This window comes from Sceloporus occidentalis, unplaced genomic scaffold (assembly GCF_023333645.1).
Source record: "Sceloporus occidentalis isolate IW3139 unplaced genomic scaffold, rSceOcc1.0.p SCAF_265, whole genome shotgun sequence".
Lineage (NCBI taxonomy): Eukaryota > Metazoa > Chordata > Lepidosauria > Squamata > Phrynosomatidae > Sceloporus > Sceloporus occidentalis.
The window spans coordinates 673211-693316 of record NW_028317245.1 but is presented as its reverse complement, the minus strand read 5'-3'; the positions used below and the strand labels follow the sequence as shown (position 1 = coordinate 693316).

Below are 20106 nucleotides of genomic sequence, written 5' to 3'. Positions count from 1 at the left end.
GCAGCTTAGCACATTGTGTGTGTGTGTGTGTGTGCGTGTGTGAGTGAGAGAGAGAGAGAGAGAGAGAGAGAGACTCTATACTTTGTGTGTCACTATTTTGTGTGTGTATGACTATACTTTGTGTGTGAGACTCTATACTTTGTGTATGTGCGTGTCTGTACTGCGTGACTGCTTTGTGTGTGCGTGAGACTCTATACTTTGTGTGTGTCTATATTTTGTGTGTTTGTGTGACTACTGTGTGACTATATTTTGTGTGTGACTCCATACTTTGTGTGTGTCTCTTTATTTTGTGCGTTTGTGTGACTACTGTGTGACTATACTTTGTGTGTGTGATACTATACTTTGTGTGTGAGACTCCATACTTTTTTGTGTGTGTCTATATTTTGTGCGTTTGTGTGACTGCTGTATGACTATACTTTCTGTATGAGAGAAACTATACTTTGTGTGTGAGACTTTACACTTTGTGTGTGTGTGTGTGATTATATTGTGTGACTGTACTGTGTGTGTGTGTGTGTGTGGTCCCCAAACTGTGCTCTTTTAAGGGATTTTGGACTTCAGCTCCCAGAATCCCAGGCTATTGGCTAACATGGCTGAGGCTTCTGGGAGCTGAAGTCCAAAATCTCTTAAAAGGGGGAGGAAACACTGTTCTGTGTGTAACTCTATACTTTTCCTGCCTCTATGGGCGACGCGGAAGTGACCTGAGGGAGGAAGACGTGTGCGGAAGGAGGAAGTCAGGGGGCGGAGCTCCAGGAGGAGGCGGGGCCGGGAAGCCCGGAGCAGAGAGCCAGGAGATAGGTGAGAGAGGCCACGCCCACCGGCCCTTGACAGCCACGCCCCCTCGATCTCCCAGGGCGCTCCTTCATCTCTATTCGATGCTCAGGTACTTTTGGTCAGGAAGGAGGGGAAGCTGGGATCCCTGGGTTCTTTTCAATGGGAGGACATGCCAGGCATTGCCATAGGAAGTTTGGAGCAGCAGAGTATGCATGAGCCTTGGACTATGACTCTGGAGACCTGGGTTCGAATCCTGGCTGGGCCATTGAAACTCACTGGGGTGACCTTGGGCAAGTCACACTCTCTCAGCCTCAGAGGCAATGGCAAACCCGCTTTAAACCAGGAATCACAGGCCTGTTACAGACTGCCAAAATAAAGCTGCTTCAGGTCTCCTTGGAGGTATGCTATTTAAATGATGCATGGGTCCTAAGAGTCCGGAGGTCGTGCCAAAGCCACACTCCATTCCTAAGCACTGGAGTGCAGCTTTGGTGCAGCTTCCGGATTCTTAGGACCCATGCATCATTTAAATAGCATACCTCCAAAGAGACCCGAAGCAACTTTATGTTGCAATTTCTGTAACAGGCCACAGAATCATAGATCTGAAAGAGACCACAAGGGCTATCCAGTCCAAGGTTTGCCGTTGTTGCTGCTGCTGCTGCTGCTGCTGTTGTTGTGTGGCTCCCAAGTCATTTTTTGTGAACCTAGCATAGGTTCAGAGGTGGTTTGCCATTGCCATCTGAGGCTGAGAGAGTGTGACTTGCCCAAGGTCACCCAGTGTGTTTTTTTATGCGCGAGCGGAAAAACCAAACCCTGGTCTCCAGAGTTGGCGTCGTCCGACACACAAACCACTGCGCCACACTGGCCATTCAGAAGGTGCACAACAATAAGCAACAACAGCTATAGGTGCTGGGTATATAGGTACCGGGTACAATGTTATAGGTTACTACTGGGTACGGTGTATGTTGATGCCTACTCCTGAGAGCCAGCATGATGTAATGGTTTGAGCGTTGGACTATGGTCCAAAACACACTGCAGAAATAATCCAGTTTGAGACCACTTTAACTGCCCTGACCCTGCGCTAGGAAAATCTGGGAACTGTAGTTTTGTGAGGCATTTGGCCTTCTCTGTCAGACAGCTCTGGGGCCGCAATAAACTACAATTCCCAGGATTCCCTAGCACTGAGCCAGGGCAGCTAAAACAGTCTCAAACTGGATTATTTCTGCAATGTATTTTGGATTTATGACTCTGGAGATCAGGGTTCAAATCCCCACTCAGCCAGGGAAGCCTACTGAGTGACCTTCGGCCAGTCGCAGTCTCTCAGAGGATGGCAATGGCAAACCCCCTCTAGACAAATCCTTCCAAGAAAACCCCATGACAGGGGCTTGCCATAAGTCAGAAAGGACTTGAAGGCACACAACAACAACAACAACAACAGGGTGTGCATACAGTCATGGGAAAGGAGGCTGTGTGTAGAGAGATCTTGTAGCAACTTTGAGACTGAAGGAAAGAAATTGGCAGCATCAACTTTCGTAGGCTTAAATCTACTTCCTTAGGTGCATTTGGGCTGCGCCTCTGAACATGCGCAGAAGACCTTTCCTCATCCAGGAGTCCTCCTTTCTAAGGGTGCATCTACACACTGTAGAAATGATGCGATTTTGCACCACTTCGAGTGCCATGGCTCAGTGTGATGGAATTCTGGGATTTGTAGTTTTGTGAGATGTTTTAGCTTCTCTGTCAGACAGCTCTGATGCCAGAACAAACTACAAACCCCAGGGTTCTGTAGCATGGAGCCATGAGAGTTAAAGTGGTATCAAACTGCATTATTTCTGCAGCGCAGAGGCAGGCATGGAGGTATTTCTTTCCATTGGGAAGTGGCACTTGCAACAACAGAAGGGCTGGGAGATAGGAGCCTACTGTGTGCAAAGCCATTTACATTAGGCTCCTCTCCACCATGTCCATCCTCCAACCTCTTCTATATCATTACTGCCTACAGTTGGTTATCTGTGGGATGCTGAATATTTGAATGCTTTTGTCTCTTCTTCCCCTATTGTACCTGTAGCTAGCCAGGATTATTTTGGTGCCTGAAACAAAAAAAATCCTACAAGCACCTCTCCTCCTGGGAATAACACCAAAATCTGCTGCCTAGAGAAGCCACCTCAGTCTGCCTAATGGTGGATCTGGCCTGGGTGTTTTCTTGGTTTGCCTTTTTTTTCTTTTCCTTCCTTCCTTCCTTCCTTCCTTCTTTTCTTCCTTTTTTCTTTCTTTTTGTTTCATTATGTGCCTTCAAGTGGGCTCTGGCTTACAGCAATCGTATAGATTTCTTTTGCCAAATCTTTTCAGAAGAGTTTTGCCATTGCCTTCTTAGGCTGAGAGTGTGTGACTTGCCCAAGTGGATATCCAGAGCTGAAAAGAAATTCAAACAGACCTCCTAGAGTCCTAGTACAACATTCAAATCACTACATGACACAGGCTGTCACCTCTTGATGTTCCAGAACTGCCTCTTTCATCATGCTTCTCCATGGGCTGTTTGGACTAAAGCTAATGGGTGCTATAGTCCAAGAGCATCTGGAGGGCCACAATACTATGGACTCTACAGTAAGCATCAGTGTCATGCTGATGTCATACATTTCACCACAGCAGAGCCAATGTGGTGTACTGGTTTGAGTTTTGGACTATGACTCTGGAGACCACAGTTCGAATCCCGTCTCAGCCATGTAAACCCACTGGATGTCCTTAGGCAAGTCACACTCTCTCGGCCTCAGGGGAAGACAGTGGGAAACCTCTGAACAAATCTTGCCAAACACCATGATAGGGTTGGCTATAAAGTGGAAATGACTTGAAGGCACACAACAACAAACTAAAGGAACTGGCTTTAAAAAGTGTCACTGACCTTAAAAACTATCACTGGCAGAACTGGTGTTGGAAGCTGGTGCCTAAAGACTTCCCCCATACTGAGCATTTCTCCTAATTTGACTAATATAAACCAGCGTCTACGCCTGCTTTGCTTATCTTCCCCCCCCTTTATATTCTACAATTCTACAATTATATTTTACAATACCTTATATTCTATACAATTCTTGTATTTCAGAATTCACACGAGACAATTCTTCATCAGAACTCCCTGCTTTTCATGTACACTGTTCTTCAGAAGGGTTCGTCCAGAGGACACAGTCTGGCATGGCTGAAGCTGTTCATTACATCCACCTTCAGAACTTCAGTAAGTCTCTCCTGGAGACTCTGAACGGGCAGCGGCTGGGCGGACATTTCTGTGATGTGACCGTGCATATCCAGGAGGCCACTCTCCGTGCTCACCGATGCGTACTAGCCGCCGGCAGCCCTTTCTTCCACGACAAGCTGCTCCTGGGCTACTCGGAGATTGAGGTCCCGCCAGTAGTTCCTAGCCAGGTGGTACGCCAGCTTGTGGAGTTCATGTACAGCGGCTCACTGGTGGTAGCCCAATCCGAGGCGCTGCAGATTCTCACAGCTGCCTCCATCTTACAGATCAAAACAGTCATCGATGAATGCACCCAGATCATCTCCCAGAGCCGCAGCCCCAAGCCCCCCACAGTTCCCCCTCCGGTTGCCCTCTCTCTTCCCCGGGTTCTCCCCACAAAGGCCCAAGAGCAGCCAGCCTCCAAAGAGGTCATTGGCAGCGTCTCACGCCCTGGTGACCTGGAGGCCACCCACCTCGAACCTCCCAAGATGCTGTGTGCTTCGGAGGTGCGCTATAAGCTGCGGGACCTGCTCTCCTCCCAACATAGGGAGACCAGGGCAGGCACATGTGAGGGGGGCATCAGTGACGGAGAAACTGGAGGGGTTTATCTGCACCCATCTGAAGCAACACCCAGCTGCCATAGCCGCAAGCAGCGCCAGCCAGTGAGGCTTCAGCTATCTGATGCCATCCCTGTCATCATCAAGGATGAAGAGGAGGGTGGCAGGGAAGGCAGGGACGGAGTGGTGGCTACAGCTGCCACTTCAGAACAGGAGGCCAAACTGAGTTGCTTTGCCGAGTGTGCTGGGAGCACTAACTTCCCTGCTGGATTTGGTGAAGAGGCAGATTCGAAGGACTCTGGGAACACAGGTGGGGTCAGCCGGAAGGAGGGCATCCATATGGATTATGCCACTGCTGAAGGCCAGGATTTCTTTGGGAATCAGGATGTTTTTTCGGAGTCCTTTATCCCATCCTGGCAGGGAGAGGAAAGCAGCGAAGAGGTTGCGACTTCTGCCACCCGAGAGAGGGAGAAGTTCCACTCAGACTGCAGTTTGGAGGCTTCCAACCTGAGAAGCTTAACAGGGGAGTTCAAGCCAGATTTGGCAGCTCCCTCCTCTGCATTCCCACCACGCAGCAATAGCGGCAGTGGGGGCTTGACCTTTGTCTCCTCTCTAGGCATCCAGCGGGAGCTCAAGGCTGAGGTCAGTGGTGCCAACACATCCACGAGTACCACCAGTATCTTCCAGTTTCATCTGCCCCAGCCTACTGGTGTGGCTCAGAGTTTCTACAGCATCCAGCAGCAACAGCAGCAGCAGGAGGCAGGTGGCAACAGCATCGTGCAGCTTGGCCCTAGCAACATGGGCACGGGTACCTTGCATGGTGGAGAGCAGCAGAATCAACAGCCAGGTCCTTCACGGTGCCCTGAGCCTTCCTACCAATGCAGCCATTGCCAGAAAACCTTCAGCTCACGGAAAAACTACACCAAGCATATGTTCATCCATTCTGGTAATGAACATGAGGTGGATTCCTGGATTTGGGTGGGGAAGAGCAAAGTAAGGCCTTGTGAGGTGAAGGGACTGTCAGTAACAGACTCACTACAAATTTGTTTGGAGATTGAACACTGCAAAATGCTAGAGGACAGTGATTCCCAAGACAGCTGCTCCCAGAGGTGGTTAGACTACAACTCCCACTAAGCCTATCCATTTCTGCAAATGGGGTGTGGTGGTGGGAATTGTAGCCCAAACACATCTGCAGACCTCCACTTGATCATTTTTAAAAGATGAATGAATGATGACAAGGTGGTTTGGTTGGGAGGCAACTCAAAGAAAAGAGTAAAATTGAGATCATCGTTGATGGCATCAAAAGCTGCTATGCAGCTTGTCTAGAGAGTTGAAGATGCCCTATGCCTGGAATAAATAGCATGTGGCCTTTAAGATCTTGTTAGCAGGGCTGGGGAGTAAGTGTAAGGAGTAAAGGAGTAAGGTTTTTACAGGAGTAGGAGTAGGAATAAGAAGTAACAAAATATAATTGTTTCTCCTTATTCCTGTTATTATATTGTACATGCAAACACCAAAAAACAATTTTATTATATTGCACTGGGGAAGGGACTGGAAGGCAAAGAGAGACACTTACTTACACGCACACACATGTCAGCCTTGCAAAGCAACTGGTGCTTTTCCCCAGGGCTGGGGAGTAGGAGTAAGGAGTAAAGGAGTAAGAAATTTTTACAGGAGTAATAGTAAGAGTAACATTTAAAAAAAAAATCTTACTCCAGAGTAGGACAAGGAGTAACCCTGAAGTCACCTCTACTCCCCGGGCCTGCTTGTTAGACTCCAGCAGTGGTGAAGGTGTTGCCATTCAGCAACATCTGGAAGGCCACAATTTGCCAACTCCTGGCCTGTGCTGTCTACTTGGTGGGAGAGAAGACCCTTCACTAATCAGAATTTCTGTGCAATCTGATCATTTCCTTTTCATTTAGTATTTTAGTTATTTATTTAGTTATTTATAAGGACAAGGAGCTGTAAAGACTTTGTAAAAAGGATCTTCTTTGTCAGACTCTTCATTATCTGAGTGTCTAACAAAGAAGTTCCTTTTGACAAAGTTTTTCTTTTTTGTTCCTGGGACCTGTAGTTTAGTGAGGCCTAAGAATTCTCTGACTGAGGATTTTAAATTCCTGTTCCTGAACTGCAAATCCCAGGATTCTACGGAGGCAGACACAGCAGTTAAAGTGGAATCATAGTGATATAAGAGTGTAGTGTGATGTTGTCCTTTCATTCTCAAAGGTTTGATAGGTCCCTCCACTACAAGTTAGTGGGTGGATCAGCTTCTTTCCTGAGGCACTCCTTCCATGCTCTGTGCTGAACCAGTGTTGTCTTTTCCCCTGGCAGGCGAGAAGCCTCACCAGTGCAGCATCTGCTGGCGTTCTTTCTCCCTGCGGGACTACCTGCTCAAGCACATGGTGACCCACACAGGGGTGCGTGCCTTCCAGTGTTCCATCTGCTGCAAGCGCTTCACCCAGAAGAGCTCCCTCAACGTACACATGCGCACCCACCGCCCAGAACGTTTCCAGTGTTGTATCTGCAACAAGTACTTCTCCCACCGCACCTTACTAGAGCGCCACATGACTACTCACACTGCCTGGAAAGGTGGGCAGCCTGAGGCCCCAGCAGCCATGACTGGAGCCACCTCCTCTGCTGACTGGAAGGAGAAGCCAAACATCACTGCCGCTACACCTGCCATAGAAGGTAGTGTCACCAGCACTGCCGCAGCATGGAAGACTGGGGAGCCGTCAGCTGAGAGTGCCATTGTAACTTGGAAAGCTGGGGATCCGGCACCTGGGGAAGGCAACCTGGTGGGTTGGAAAGGGGAAGCAACTGAAGAAGGGTCGGTTGCAGCCTGGAAGGGGGATCCAGCTTCAGAGACATCCATACAGCCTCATACAGCATAGGGCTTTGAGGAGCAAGTGGTTGTGGTCAAAGCTGACAAAATCCTCTTACCACTGCAGCATGCAAAGATGATGTGGCTGTCTGGAGGCTTGCCATGAATCATTTTATTCAGAGGTCTTTCCATGCCAGCATTCTGCAACCTGGAACATTCTCTTGTCCAGGACTTCTGCTTCTACAGGGCAGCTCTTTTAGGGGCTACTGTGTAGGTGAGGCAAGCAGTAGGTTCAAATGTGGAGCATGGTGGTGTCATGCACCTGGGCTGTAGGAGGTTATTGTCAGCAGGTGGGGCTGGGGATCAGGGATGTCGTTGCATACAATGTTTTGTTCCCAATACTGTCCCTAGTCTCCCTGTAGTTTATTGGTAGAACATGTTCTTTGGTTGGACAAAGCCACAGGTTTTACTGCTGGCCTTTTCTGTTAAAGGATCCTCAGTTTAGGCTGAACTGAGATGGAACTTTTCTTGGGACTTTGGAGTGCTTTGGACAGTGCTAGGTTACATGGATCCACAGTCTAATATATTAGAAAGCAGCAGAATAGCCACAGTACAAATGAATATAAGTTTGGAGGGACCAGCAGGAAAAGGCTATTACTTTGTTGTGGCCAGCCCCACTATAAAAGTAGATACTAACTGGACTCTTGGTGTGAACTAGCATAGCCGCTCTTAGGCTCAGGAACAAGAAATGGGAAATGCAAATTCTGTACTGCCTTTTAAAAAATAATCAAGTGGGCAGGCTTGGGTATGTTACACTTATAATCCCAGAAGCCTTCCCTCAGGCTGCTGGTCTCTAGCTGTATTTCACTACAACTCTCATCACCATAACCAAGCATAGCCTGGCTTGGGATAGTGGTAGTTGCAGTTACATTTAGATGGTACCAGAAAAAATGGTTTATAGTATTTTGGTTGGATCCCAAGGCTATTGAATAAGAAGTGGGGGAACCTTTGTTGATGTTTGTCAGAGTCTTTTCCTGTCATTTAATCCTTCTCTACAGAAAATAAAGCAGTATATGTATATATACCTTAACTACAAGTGTGTTAAGTGCAATATTTGAAGGGTTACCCCAATGTATCTGCATTGCATGCTGATGATCTCAGATTAAATCTCTGGCATCTCCAGTTACAAGACTCTCTAGCAACAAGTTAAGTGAACGAAGGTGCTTTGTCTTAGACTCTGGAGAGCCTCTGCGAGTTGAAGTAGCTTAGAAAAGTTAACTTTTTGGACTGCCTTCACCATAATCCCCAGCCAAGAGGCCATCACCCAAGCTAGATGGAGGGTTCTGGGAGCTGCACTGCCCCAAGCAAAAGTTAATTTTTCTGAGCAGTGCAGAATAAAAAACACAGGGCTAGACACACAAACAGTTGGACTTAATATGATGTTATTCTCTTGTTTATGCATTTATAGGTCCATTCAATAATCAAAGAGTTGATATAGCGTCCCACCAGGGGGCCAAACCTGCAGTACTGCTGGGAAAATGTATAGTCCTTATATTGTACCACTGCATGTGGCAAGTAGCACATGGTAGAATATTATCATTTTGTGATTTTACATGAACAGCCACTAGTTGCTGCCCATGATCTGAAAAAGTTCCTTTCTTTGGATAGCTGTGCCCAGAATCCTCCAACCACCATAGAAGTGGAAGTCCATAGAAAGTAAAATTTCCAAGCTCTGATTCTGCCAGCTGTGCTGATACCTGTTTGCTATCCTTTTCCTCATCCCACATTTTACTTCAGAGATGTGAATCATGCAGCCAGCAATAGTGAAAAATGCTGGGAGTTGGAGCCCAACATCTGACAGACTGCATGATTCCCACCCCTGATTTATTCAGATGGTGGCCCTTTTGTAGAAACAGTATGTTCGCAGGATAGAACCAGATGTGTTTTTGGCTATACCTGCACCCAATGAACGTTGTCACTGAACAAGTGGCTGTACCTTCCTTTGGTCTTGCCAATAATTGACCAAAATATAAAATAAAATCATAAATGTACTTATTAATTGCACTGCTCCCTAGAGGAACTTTGTACATCCAACATCTGCCAGACGATGCCATGGCTTACAGTCAGTGTGGAGTTGAGCAGAAGTTTGGAGCCCATTTCTTTCTGCAAGACGGAAACATTCATTTACCAGCTCCCTCTAATATACAAACGTAAATTGACATACAACTTGTTGTTGTTTTTGTTGTTGTTGTTTTCTGTTTACTGTTCTGTGCTAGTACTGGGTGCCTGTCCAGGAGATCTGAAATCCCCTGAAAAATATTCACTTCTCAGTATTACAGCCTCCAGTCATTGCTTGCTAACTGGATATCCCAAGGGCACAGATTTGCTGCTCGCTGCTTTTAGACCCTCTCTGCTTTTGGCATCAAGGAAATAAATTGGTAATGCAAATGGGTCCTTCCTCTACTGGGAATTGTCGGCCAACAGGCCTCTCTGGCCATCTGCTCCAGCCTTAGACAATGTTCTGCTGTAAAAGCAGAACAGAGTGTAAGGAGGAGGAGGAGGAGGAAAAGGAGGGCACATCTTGGCAGCAACCCAAAGCAGAACATGCCAGCTGCCTCCTCTGTCTCCAGAGAGGCCCTGTCAAAGAGTACAACTGTTCTCAAAAAGTGGAAACTTTTAATGGTGCCCAGAGTGAGATTAATTAACCAGGTAGGAAGGATGGAGGCGTTGCAAGTTCTTCCTCCGAGTTTATTTACACTCCAGGCTGAGAAATGGCAAGAGACCCATCTTTTTAATCAATCCCTTTGGAAGTTGCTACAATTAGAGGTCATTATCATCAGTTTTCCCCTTCAGGGAGATTTTTAAAAATATATATATATATATAATGAGATTACAAAGAGAAACAATGCAAGGAAGTTGCCAGTACCATTAATGGAATCTGACCCACCCTAAGCATGGTGGGTCAGAGGAGAATCAAAGGGGCAACCTCGCAAGAAGCCAAACAATATGCAGTGTCATAGAAGGTAGCAAATGACAACATGAGGATGATGTCAACTGGGATTAGGTCATTTTATTTATGATGTAATTTGCTCATTTTATATAGTGATGTAACCTACTGAAAGTCATTCACATACTTTCTTAGTTAACTACTGCAACTTCCATTTAAATTGGTAAGCATCATACCTCTGTCACAGACAGCAGAACTGAGGCTGATAGTGGTTTGTCTACAGCCATTAAACAAGTTTAGAGATGGCTTGAGGGGACCCAGATTTTCAGATTAATCTCTTGGTCACAATGAGACATTTATTTAAAAGATTTAAATTAAGTCACTAATAGTCTGTATGCAACCAGTTACTCATATTACAATGGGGTGTATTTAAACAGACTGGGAATCTTTGGACTTCCAGATGTTTGGGACTTTAACTCCAACAACCCTCACCAAAAATGGCCAGTGATAAGGGATTATGGGAGCTGTAATCCAAAACCTTTAGAGTGCCAAGAATTCCCCAGCCTTGAATTAAACTTTGCTGTAATGCTCACACACAATCACCAGGAATTATCACTAGCACTGTAGTAACAACCAGTTGCTAGTTTTGGTGTTTCCTATACTGAGTGATGAACTTCATGTCCACCATATTTGTTTACCTCTATAAAGAGCCAGCATGGTGTAAGGGCTGGACTACAACTCTAGCCCACAGTTCAAATCCCTCGCTCAGTCATGAAACCTTACTGGGCGACCCTGGACAAATCACACTCAGCCTCAGAGGATGGCAATGGCAAACCCCCTGTGAAAAAACTTGCCAAGAAGACCCCATGATAGGATCGCCATAAATTGGAAACAACTTGAAGGCATGCAGCAACAACAAATTTGGTGAGATCATTCTCCACAAACATCACACAATTGTAATAACATCAAAAATCTCCAAAACATGATACCTTTGGTATCTCTTGCAGGCTGACACCTCCTCCTTCTAGCCATGTGGCAGCTGGGAGATTCTCAAAGTCCAGGAAATTTAACATCTATTTGCAACACAAAAAGATACTTCCTTTGCAATCCAGTATGTCTCCATCTTTTGTGAGGCCACAGCCCCTTTTGTCAGGCAGAGGACACTGAATTTCTCCAGAAGCCTTTATGCTTTTGCATCAGGGAAACTTTAGGTGGCATTGAAGTAAAACATGCCAATGCAATCCCAGTTTTAGAAGAATGTGTTTTTTAAAACCTTTGTTGGAGTCAGAAACCACAAATAGGCAAATCCCAGTCCACTGACTCTCTCATTACCACATGTGGTATCTTGAAATCCACACAATTGTGTTTCTTTTCTCTTTAGCCTATTTGTGGTTGTGCATTTGTATTTGTCTGCAACATAGCAATGGAGGCATGGGTTGTAAAATCAGAGTTAGAAGGGACCACAAGGACCATCCAATTTAAGCCCAGGCCATGCAGTAATGCACAACTAAAGCCCACCCAAAAGATGGCTGTTCAACCTCTGTTTAAAGACCTGAAAAAGACTGCATTACCCATTGAAACAGTCTATTCCACTATCAAATAACCCTTATGGTTAAACTTTTACTAATGTTTAGGTTGAATCTCTTTTCTTTTCTTGTAATTGTAATCCTTTAGTTCTTTTTCTAGTTTCTGAAGCAGCAGAAAACAAGCCAGCTTCATCTTCTACGTAACACCCCTTCAGGTTTTTAAAGAGGGCTATCATTTCATCTCTGTCTTCTCTTAGATAAACATACACACAAAGAGTATAGGTCTGTGGGGCAGAAGGTACAGAAGAAGTTCAGATACCACTGTCATTCACAGAGATGGTTTTTAAAAGGTGGTCATCAAGGTGACCAGTTGACTGGATGAAGCTAAGAGCATGAGAATATGGTTTTGTCATGGGCTGCCAAATACATGTACCACAAAATTATGGCCCAATTTTAAGATGAACTCCTATACCTATTTCAGTAGGACGTTTTGAGTAGTCGGGGATTGTATAGGATGCTGTTAAGAGACAGGGAGGAAATGAATTCTATCCCATATTGCTCATGTCCCATTTCAAAGTGTATTACATTTTTAAATGACTGTGGTGCCTCAAGTGCTTCTGGGCAGAGAGGTGATTTATATGTCAGTCAAACAAACATATAAATGCCATGTGCACAATAGCAGCAGCGTAATAGGATATTGTACCACTGGAACAAATTACCTCTTCCCAATACATTGCAATCAACATCTTCAGCAATGAATGATCATTGAGCAATTTCTTGACATGTTTTAAGGAGGAAAAAAACAAATAGTTGGAGAATTGTTAAAGATTTCCCATACCTTGGATCAATCGTTAATCAGAATAGAAATTGCAATCAAGAAATCAGAAGAAGGTTAAGACTGAAAAGGTCAGTTATGAAAGAACCAGACAAAATCCTAAATGGGTTGTCTATTCTTGCTGTCTTGAGTTTCTTGAAGCCAACTCCATTCTCGATCCCTTTCAGTCTGGTTTCTGCCCAAGGCATTCTACAGAGACAGCTCTCACTAAGATCTCAAATGACCTTTTACGGGCCAAGGCTAATGGCCTTTACTCTGTTCTCATCCTTCTTGATTTGTCTGCAGCCTTTGACACCGTTGATCACTGTCTTCTAGTGGATATACTTTCTGACCTTGGGTTCTCAGACTCTGTTCTTGACTGGTTTAGATCTTATTTGTCTGACAGATCTTTTGCAGTGGTCACTAGTGGTCAGATTTCATCCTCTATTCCCTTATCTGTTGGAGTTCCCCAAGGCTCTGTTCTGGGTCCCCATCTGTTTTCTCTCTACACACTATCCTTAGGTAAACTCATTAGCTCTTTTGGTTTTTCCTACCATCTGTACGCCAATGACACCCAGTTATATCTTTCCACCCCTGACCTTTCTCCAAGCCTTGAACAGCAAGTTTTGTCTTGTCTGATAGCTGTCTCGCAGTGGATGCGCCATCACCGTTTGAAGCTCAACATGTCCAAGACGGAGCTTCTTGTCTTTCCTCCTAAGTCCACCCTTCAACACTCCTTTTCTGTCTCTGTTGACAACATTTCTATTCAACCAGTCCAGCAAGCCCACAGTCTTGGTTTTATCTGATTCTTCTCTGTCGTGTATCACTCAGATCCAGACCACAGCCAAGGCATGTAGATTCTTTTTATACAACATAGCCAAAATCTGACCATAACTCTCTGCCTCTACTGCCATGATTCTGATCCATGCCCTAGTGGTCTCACGACTTGATTACTGTAACATCCTCCTGGCTGGGCTTCCTCTTTCTCACCTCCGTCCTTTAATCTCTGTCCAGCATTCAGCTACACGCATTATCACATCTGCCCACCGCTCTGACCATATCTCTCCTTTGTTGGCATCCCTTCACTGGCTCCCACTTCCTTTCTGTATTCAGTATAAGCTCCTGCTGTCAACGTTTAAGCCCTCCATGGGCTGGCCCCTCCTTACTTATCAGACCTTATTTCTCCTCACCTTCCCACTCGAGCCCTCCGCTCTGGTAGTCAGGGTTCGCTGTCCCAGCGCAGGATTTCCTCTGCCCCATCTCGGATTCTCCCCTTTTCACTCACTGCCCCTCACTCCTGGAACCTTCTTCCCCCGTGAGCAAGAGCCATCACTTCTTTAACCAGCTTCAAAATGGAGTTGAAGACCATCCTGTTCAGAGACGCGTTCCCAGGCATTGCGTGATTGTCACTTGCTATTTGATGTTCTTTTTTGTTGCCTGTTTTATTGAACCATTTCCTGTATTGCTATGTATTTTATATGTATTATCCTATTATTTCTTAGATTGTACGCCATAGGCAGGTTTACTCTTTTATATTTATTGTTTTATGTACAGCGCTGTGCAAATCTACAGCGCTATATAAATAAAGAATAATAAATAATAAGTGCAAAGCTATAAAACAGAACATTAAAGTACTCCCCATCACTGTGTAAGGATGTGAGAGCTAAACAGTGAAGGAAACTGATAGAAAATCAGCTAATTTGAGGTGTACTGGAGAAGCATGCTGAGAATACCATGGACAGCCAGAAAGTCAAACAAATGGGAACTAGAGCAGATGAAGCCTGAGATCTCTCTGGAAGCCAAGAAGATCAAACTGAGGCTGTTGTACCTTGGCCACATAATGGGAAGACATGACTTACTGGAAAAGACAATAATGCAGGGAAAGGTAGAGGGTAGCAGAAAGAGAGGAAGGCCACATACAGGGTGATTTTTAAAAATGATGCAAAACAGAATGAGAACATAGAATCATAGAGTTGGAAGAGACATCCAGTCCAACCCCCTGCCATGCAGGAACTCTCAATAAAAGCATCCCCAACAGATGGACATCCAGCCTCTGTTTAAAGACCTCCAAGGAAGGAGACTCCACTACACTCCGGGGGAGTGTGCTCCACTGTCAAACAGCCCTTACTATTGGGAAGTTCCTCCTAATGTTGAGGTGGGATCTCTTTTCCTGGAGTTTGCATCCATTGTTCTGGGTCCTAGTCTCTGGAAAAACAATTTTGCTCCCTCCTCAATATGACATCCCTTCAAATATTTAAACAAGGCTATCATATCACCTCTTAACCTTCTCTTCTCCAGACTAAACATCCCCAGCTCCCTAAGGCGTTCCTCATAGGGCATGGTTTCAAGACCCTTCACCAATTTAATCGCCCTTCTTTTGACACCCTTCAGTTTCTCAATGTCTTTTTTGAATTGTGGTGCCCAGAACTGGACTTTTGGACCATTTTTTAAAATGGATATCATTCTATATTAAATGGATGGATTCCATCAGGAAGGCCATGGCCCTGAGCCTTTAGAATATGAACAGAGCAGTTGAGGACAGGGGGGCTTGGAGTCTCAGTCATAGGATCATCATGAATCGAAGTTGGCTCGAAGGCTGTTAACAACAACAAGCAATCCTTTCACAGGGTTTTTCTTTTGGGGGGGGGGCAAGAATTGTTCAGAGGGAGTTGCCGTAGCCTTTCTCTGAGGCTGAGAATGTGACTTGACCAAGGGTTACCCAGCATATAAACCCTGCATTCCCATAATCCAACCTTAACACCACATTGACCCCCCCCCATTAGACTTGGAGGTCTCTACATGAATAAAGATGGCTGAGTGACCTGTGGATCTGCTCAGTCTGCTGTCCAGGCATTAACATCAGTAAGTCTTTTCAAGTCCCTGGATGTCTTTGTCTTGTTACATTTTTTTTTATCTTTAAAGGACAGGTCTTCAAAACAGAACACTCTTCCAAAGGGGATGTCTTCTGACAGGTCTTCAGATACTACTACTACCATGTTTATTTATATCCTGCTTTCCCCAAAAAATTGAGATTCAAGTCAGCTTACAATTTTTAAAAACTATATAATTAAAAACATACAAAAGTGAGCATTAAAATAGAATTAAACTATTATAGTATTAAAACACTGCAAATGCATCTGAAGAAGTAGATTTAAGTTTATGAAAGCTCATGCTGGCTGCTGCCAACTTCTATCTTTAGTTAGTCTCAAAGGTGCTACAAGATCTCTCTACATGTTGTTTCTACAGACTAATCTTGTACAGTGCGCCCTCAGCATACATGCCCTTGCTGTATGCGGCTTCAAGATTACGCATATGGCAGGCAGCGAGGGCCAAAATGGGAGTGTGCTGCCATTCAACTAAATGGGACTCCAGCATATGCAAAATTTGCCTTACGCATGGTGGTGGTGGTCCAGAGCGGATCCCCCGCATATTGCAAGGGCAGACTGTATTAAAACACATCACTCATTAAGAGAATAAAATGCAATTTAAAAGATAAAAAGTGCTTAAAAACAGTACAGTTAAAATCATACAATACCCCAGCCTGTTCTTTAAAGACTTTCTGTTTTAAAACCCTGTCTGAATAAAAATTTCTTAGCCAGACGATGGAAAGACAAGGAGGGGGCCATTCTGGCCTCCTTGGGAAGGGAGTTGCAGAGTCTAGGGGCTGCCACCACGAAGGCCCTCTCTCATGTCCCCACCAACTGTGCTTGTGATAGTGGTGGGACTGAGAGAAGGGCCTCTCTTGAGGATCTCAGGACCCAGGCCAGCTCATACAGGGAGATATGGTTTGCAAAATAGCCTGGACCTGAGCCATATAGGGCTTTATGCATCATAACTAGCACATGACCCAGCATTCCTTTTCAGTAGCTGTTCCTAGACTCTGGAACGACCTGCCAGACGAGATCCGTCAGATTACCACCTTGGAAACCTTTAAGAAGGCTATTAAGACATCTCTTCTGGCAGGCCTTTCCAGACAAGGTCCACCTCTATTTACCTCCCCCCCCCCCCCTTTTCTCCATCTCCTTTTCCATCCTATCTGGACCCCACTATAAACTTCCTACAAATCTCCTACCTAGTTTAACTGTTATTTTATACTATTGTTTTAATGTCCTTCTGGTTTAATCTCCTTTTAGTATTACTATGTTTTAATACTGGGGGGATAGGGTTGTTGTTTTTTAGTATTTTTAACTGTATCTTGTTTTATTGTTGTAATCCGCTTGGATTCCGAGTGATTAAGCGGAATATAAATAAAAAAATTATTATTATTATTATAAACAGATAGAGGAATGTCTTCTTTTTTGGTTCTATTTTACCATCCTCACACCTGAAGCAGGCTTTTTGCTTTATATTTGTTTAGTTACGTGAACATATCTTCAGTTACCTAGTTCAGTTACCTTCAATTACTTTTTCAAAGAGAAAAAGTGCATCCAGCACAACGGTGACTACTATTACTATTTTACCCTCTTGATATTTTTTTCCCTTTCTTCTAAAAATTAAAAACAACATGCAGTGCTTTATACAGTCCTTCAAGGCATCAACAAGATATTGTGAGGCGACTATTTGTCGCACAGCCATCTCACAACTACTTTCAATAATACTTCATCTAATGTGAGTTTCTGTATGCTCAGCTGTGATAATTCAAAGATATAGCCTTGTTAATCTGTGGAAGTGGTATGTAGAGAGATCTTGTAGCACCTTTGAGATTAACTGAAAGAAAAGTTGGCAGCATGAGCTTTCACAGACTTCATTCTACTTCCTCAGATGCATTTGGTTGTTGTTATTTAGAGAGATCTTGTAGCACCTTTGAGACTCACTGAAAGAAAGAAATTGGCAGCATGAGCTTTCATAGATTTAAGTCCACTTACTCACATGCATGTGATAATGTAATGAATACTATAATGGAGAGAGAGAGTATCATGTAGTTGTTAGGGACCTGAATTCTGGGAGATCAGAGTTCAGATCCCTGCTCAGTCTTGGAAATCCATTGAGTTGCCTTTAACAAGTCACACTCTTTCAGCCTCAGAGCAAGGCAATGACAAACAGCCTTTGAACAAATCTTGACAAGAAATCCCTGTGACAGGGTTACCGTTGGGCTGCCATAAATCAGAAACAATTGTAAGGCACATAACAACAACAAAATCTGCTTGCAGGATTGCAGTCTTTATTGAATACGAACCCATTAATCCCTTAAAACTCCATGTATTAATGTATTAATAAAACCGTTGTTTTACTAGGTGTGGGCAGGAGGACTTTCTTTTACATGACAGTAATCTCTACAAAACATCGGCTGTTACATTTCAGTGTAATCATGTCGGATTGCGCTGTTAGTCTTTAATCAGCCTTACATTAAATGTTATAACACGTGAAGGAAAAATGAAATTTCTTTAGTATAAGATGCTCAGTTCAGCTTCTCGAAAACAAGATATGCCAAGAACAGAAAGGCTACCATTAAAAAAAATAAATGTAAATCTCAATAGTGTAATTGCAGAATGCTTCTGTTTTGTACAATGAATGCATGTATTGCATTTTAAAATCCAGGGGAGAAAAGAGCTTTATTCTATGTGCCTTTACTCCATAGAAGTGAGCTTCAGCTGCCTCGCTTTTCTTCCATCTTTATGACGAATCTGGCATAACGTTAGCATTTGGCAGGCTAAACAAAAGGCAGGGACATAGTATTTTAAGATCTGTGTTCCTGTGTCTTTCATTTCCTGGGGTCACCAAGTTGACAACTTCCATTTGGCTGCTGTCACCCTCCGTCTCGATGGTTACTGTGTGATTGTGACACGTAAATTCTAGCTTCCCCTAGTGGGGATAAAAGAAAATTTTCCATAAACAGGCTAATTTTAGAAATAGCTTTCTTACTGAGTTACGGCCTTTTTGACTACTAAGAGGGCAACAATGTAAATTGATACCTTTACACCTAAGTCTCTGCAGTCTCCGTCTTGGAAGTCGGCATGCAGACACAATGGCCTTTACATCTGGCAAGATGTTTGTAATGTCTTCTTTCTACCCCTTATATTTGATTCCATCTAAAACTGAAAAAATGTCCTGGAGAAACTGGGGGGGGGGGGAACCTTTTTATTATTTATTATTTTATTATTTTATTTACTTATATCCCGCCTTTCTCCCAATAGTACAATCGTATGGGACCATAGATCACCAAAGGTCACCAAAGATCACCAAAGCACTATAAGCACTCTGCTATTACAGAGAAATTCAATAATGAAAGCTCTCAAACCAGTATGTTTCTGCTTCCTTACGCTAACAAAATTGCAGTCAGCAGGCTGGTATGTCCCTTGTGATCCTAATAAAGATATGGCTAAAATCTGGTTTTGCTCATAGATCCCATTGCAACATTATTATTATTATTATTATTATTATTATTATTATTATTATTTGCTAAGCATGGATTATGAGACATGAAACATACTTTAAAAAGAAGAACCCCACCTGTCCCTGCTTAATATGCATCTAGACTAATATTCAAATCTATTAATCCATTTGTTTCCACAAGACTTGCTCAGACAAACACTCCAAAGGATGGTGCCTGGTGAATCAATTCTATCTGTCTTCCCATTCTTTACCTGGAATAGGGTTTCAGATCTACCACATGTATTGTGCCAAAAATATCAAGGTAGATCCCTTACCTTGGCCCATGACAGATCTCCATATGGTGGTGGAAGCTGGCAGTGCCATACAAACCAGTCACATAAAGACCAAAGAATAAAAGGTACTGTAGGCTATAATCCAGAGGAAGGAACTGACAAAACCACCTGAGTGAGTATTTCTTGCCCAAGAAAACCCTATGGAATTCATGGGTCACCATAATTTGACAGGCATAATTTGACAGACGAAGACAAAACACATTAGCAGTAAGCCCTGCTTTAGCATTGGAAATACATTAGTTGCTTGTGTAAAATATGAGCAATGCTATCTGGAGGTTTTTCACTGAGGATCTGACCTTTACACAATTGCATGGTAGGCAGAAATTCAACAGGTGTTGTCCCCCCGCACAGCTTTTTTTACTACAACCACCATAATCTTTTACTTTGCCCGAGCTAAATGGGAGTTCTAGACTATGCTTCCATTTGCCTTCATTTCTACTAAACTTGGCCCTTTTATTTAAATAAACATATATATTCTATGATTGCACTGTGAGAGAAACTATTTCTTTGAAGACATTGATCATAAGTGGCAAAAAGCTGCAGGTCTTAAAATAACTTTAAAAAACTCTAACACTAATATTCATAGATATATACAATATTGTTATGATTACATTTACGATATTACAATTATTAGCCTTTCTAACCCTAGTAATTCAAAGTTATTTACAATATACAGACATTTGGGGCTCAGCAACAGCATTATAGATATTTCTGATAGTTATATGAGGCAATCACTGATTTACTATTTATTTAAAGACCATCAGGAAATGTGGTCTAATGGTTTTATCTAGATC

General features: G+C 43.7%; 1 protein-coding gene across 1 annotated transcript; it reads left to right on the top strand.

Annotated features, from left to right (window-relative positions):
* The first annotated feature begins 657 nt into the window (after positions 1 to 657).
* On the top strand, positions 658 to 8421 carry LOC149275804 (zinc finger and BTB domain-containing protein 45-like). The gene is made up of 3 exons (XM_089504305.1): positions 658 to 880; positions 3860 to 5488; positions 6871 to 8421. The coding sequence occupies exons 2-3, from the start codon at positions 3949 to 3951 to the stop codon at positions 7428 to 7430; spliced, it is 2100 nt and encodes a 699-aa protein (XP_089360431.1). The 5' UTR covers positions 658 to 880; positions 3860 to 3948; the 3' UTR covers positions 7431 to 8421.
* The last annotated feature ends 11685 nt before the right edge of the window (positions 8422 to 20106 follow it).

Excerpts from the sequence above, each read along its gene's own strand:
- LOC149275804 (XM_089504305.1), top strand. The coding sequence starts at position 3,949 with ATGGCTGAAGCTGTTCATTACATCCACCTTCAGAACTTCAGTAAGTCT. Across the intron at positions 5,489-6,870 it reads GCATATGTTCATCCATTCTG|GCGAGAAGCCTCACCAGTGC; the intron begins GTAATGAACATG and ends TTCCCCTGGCAG.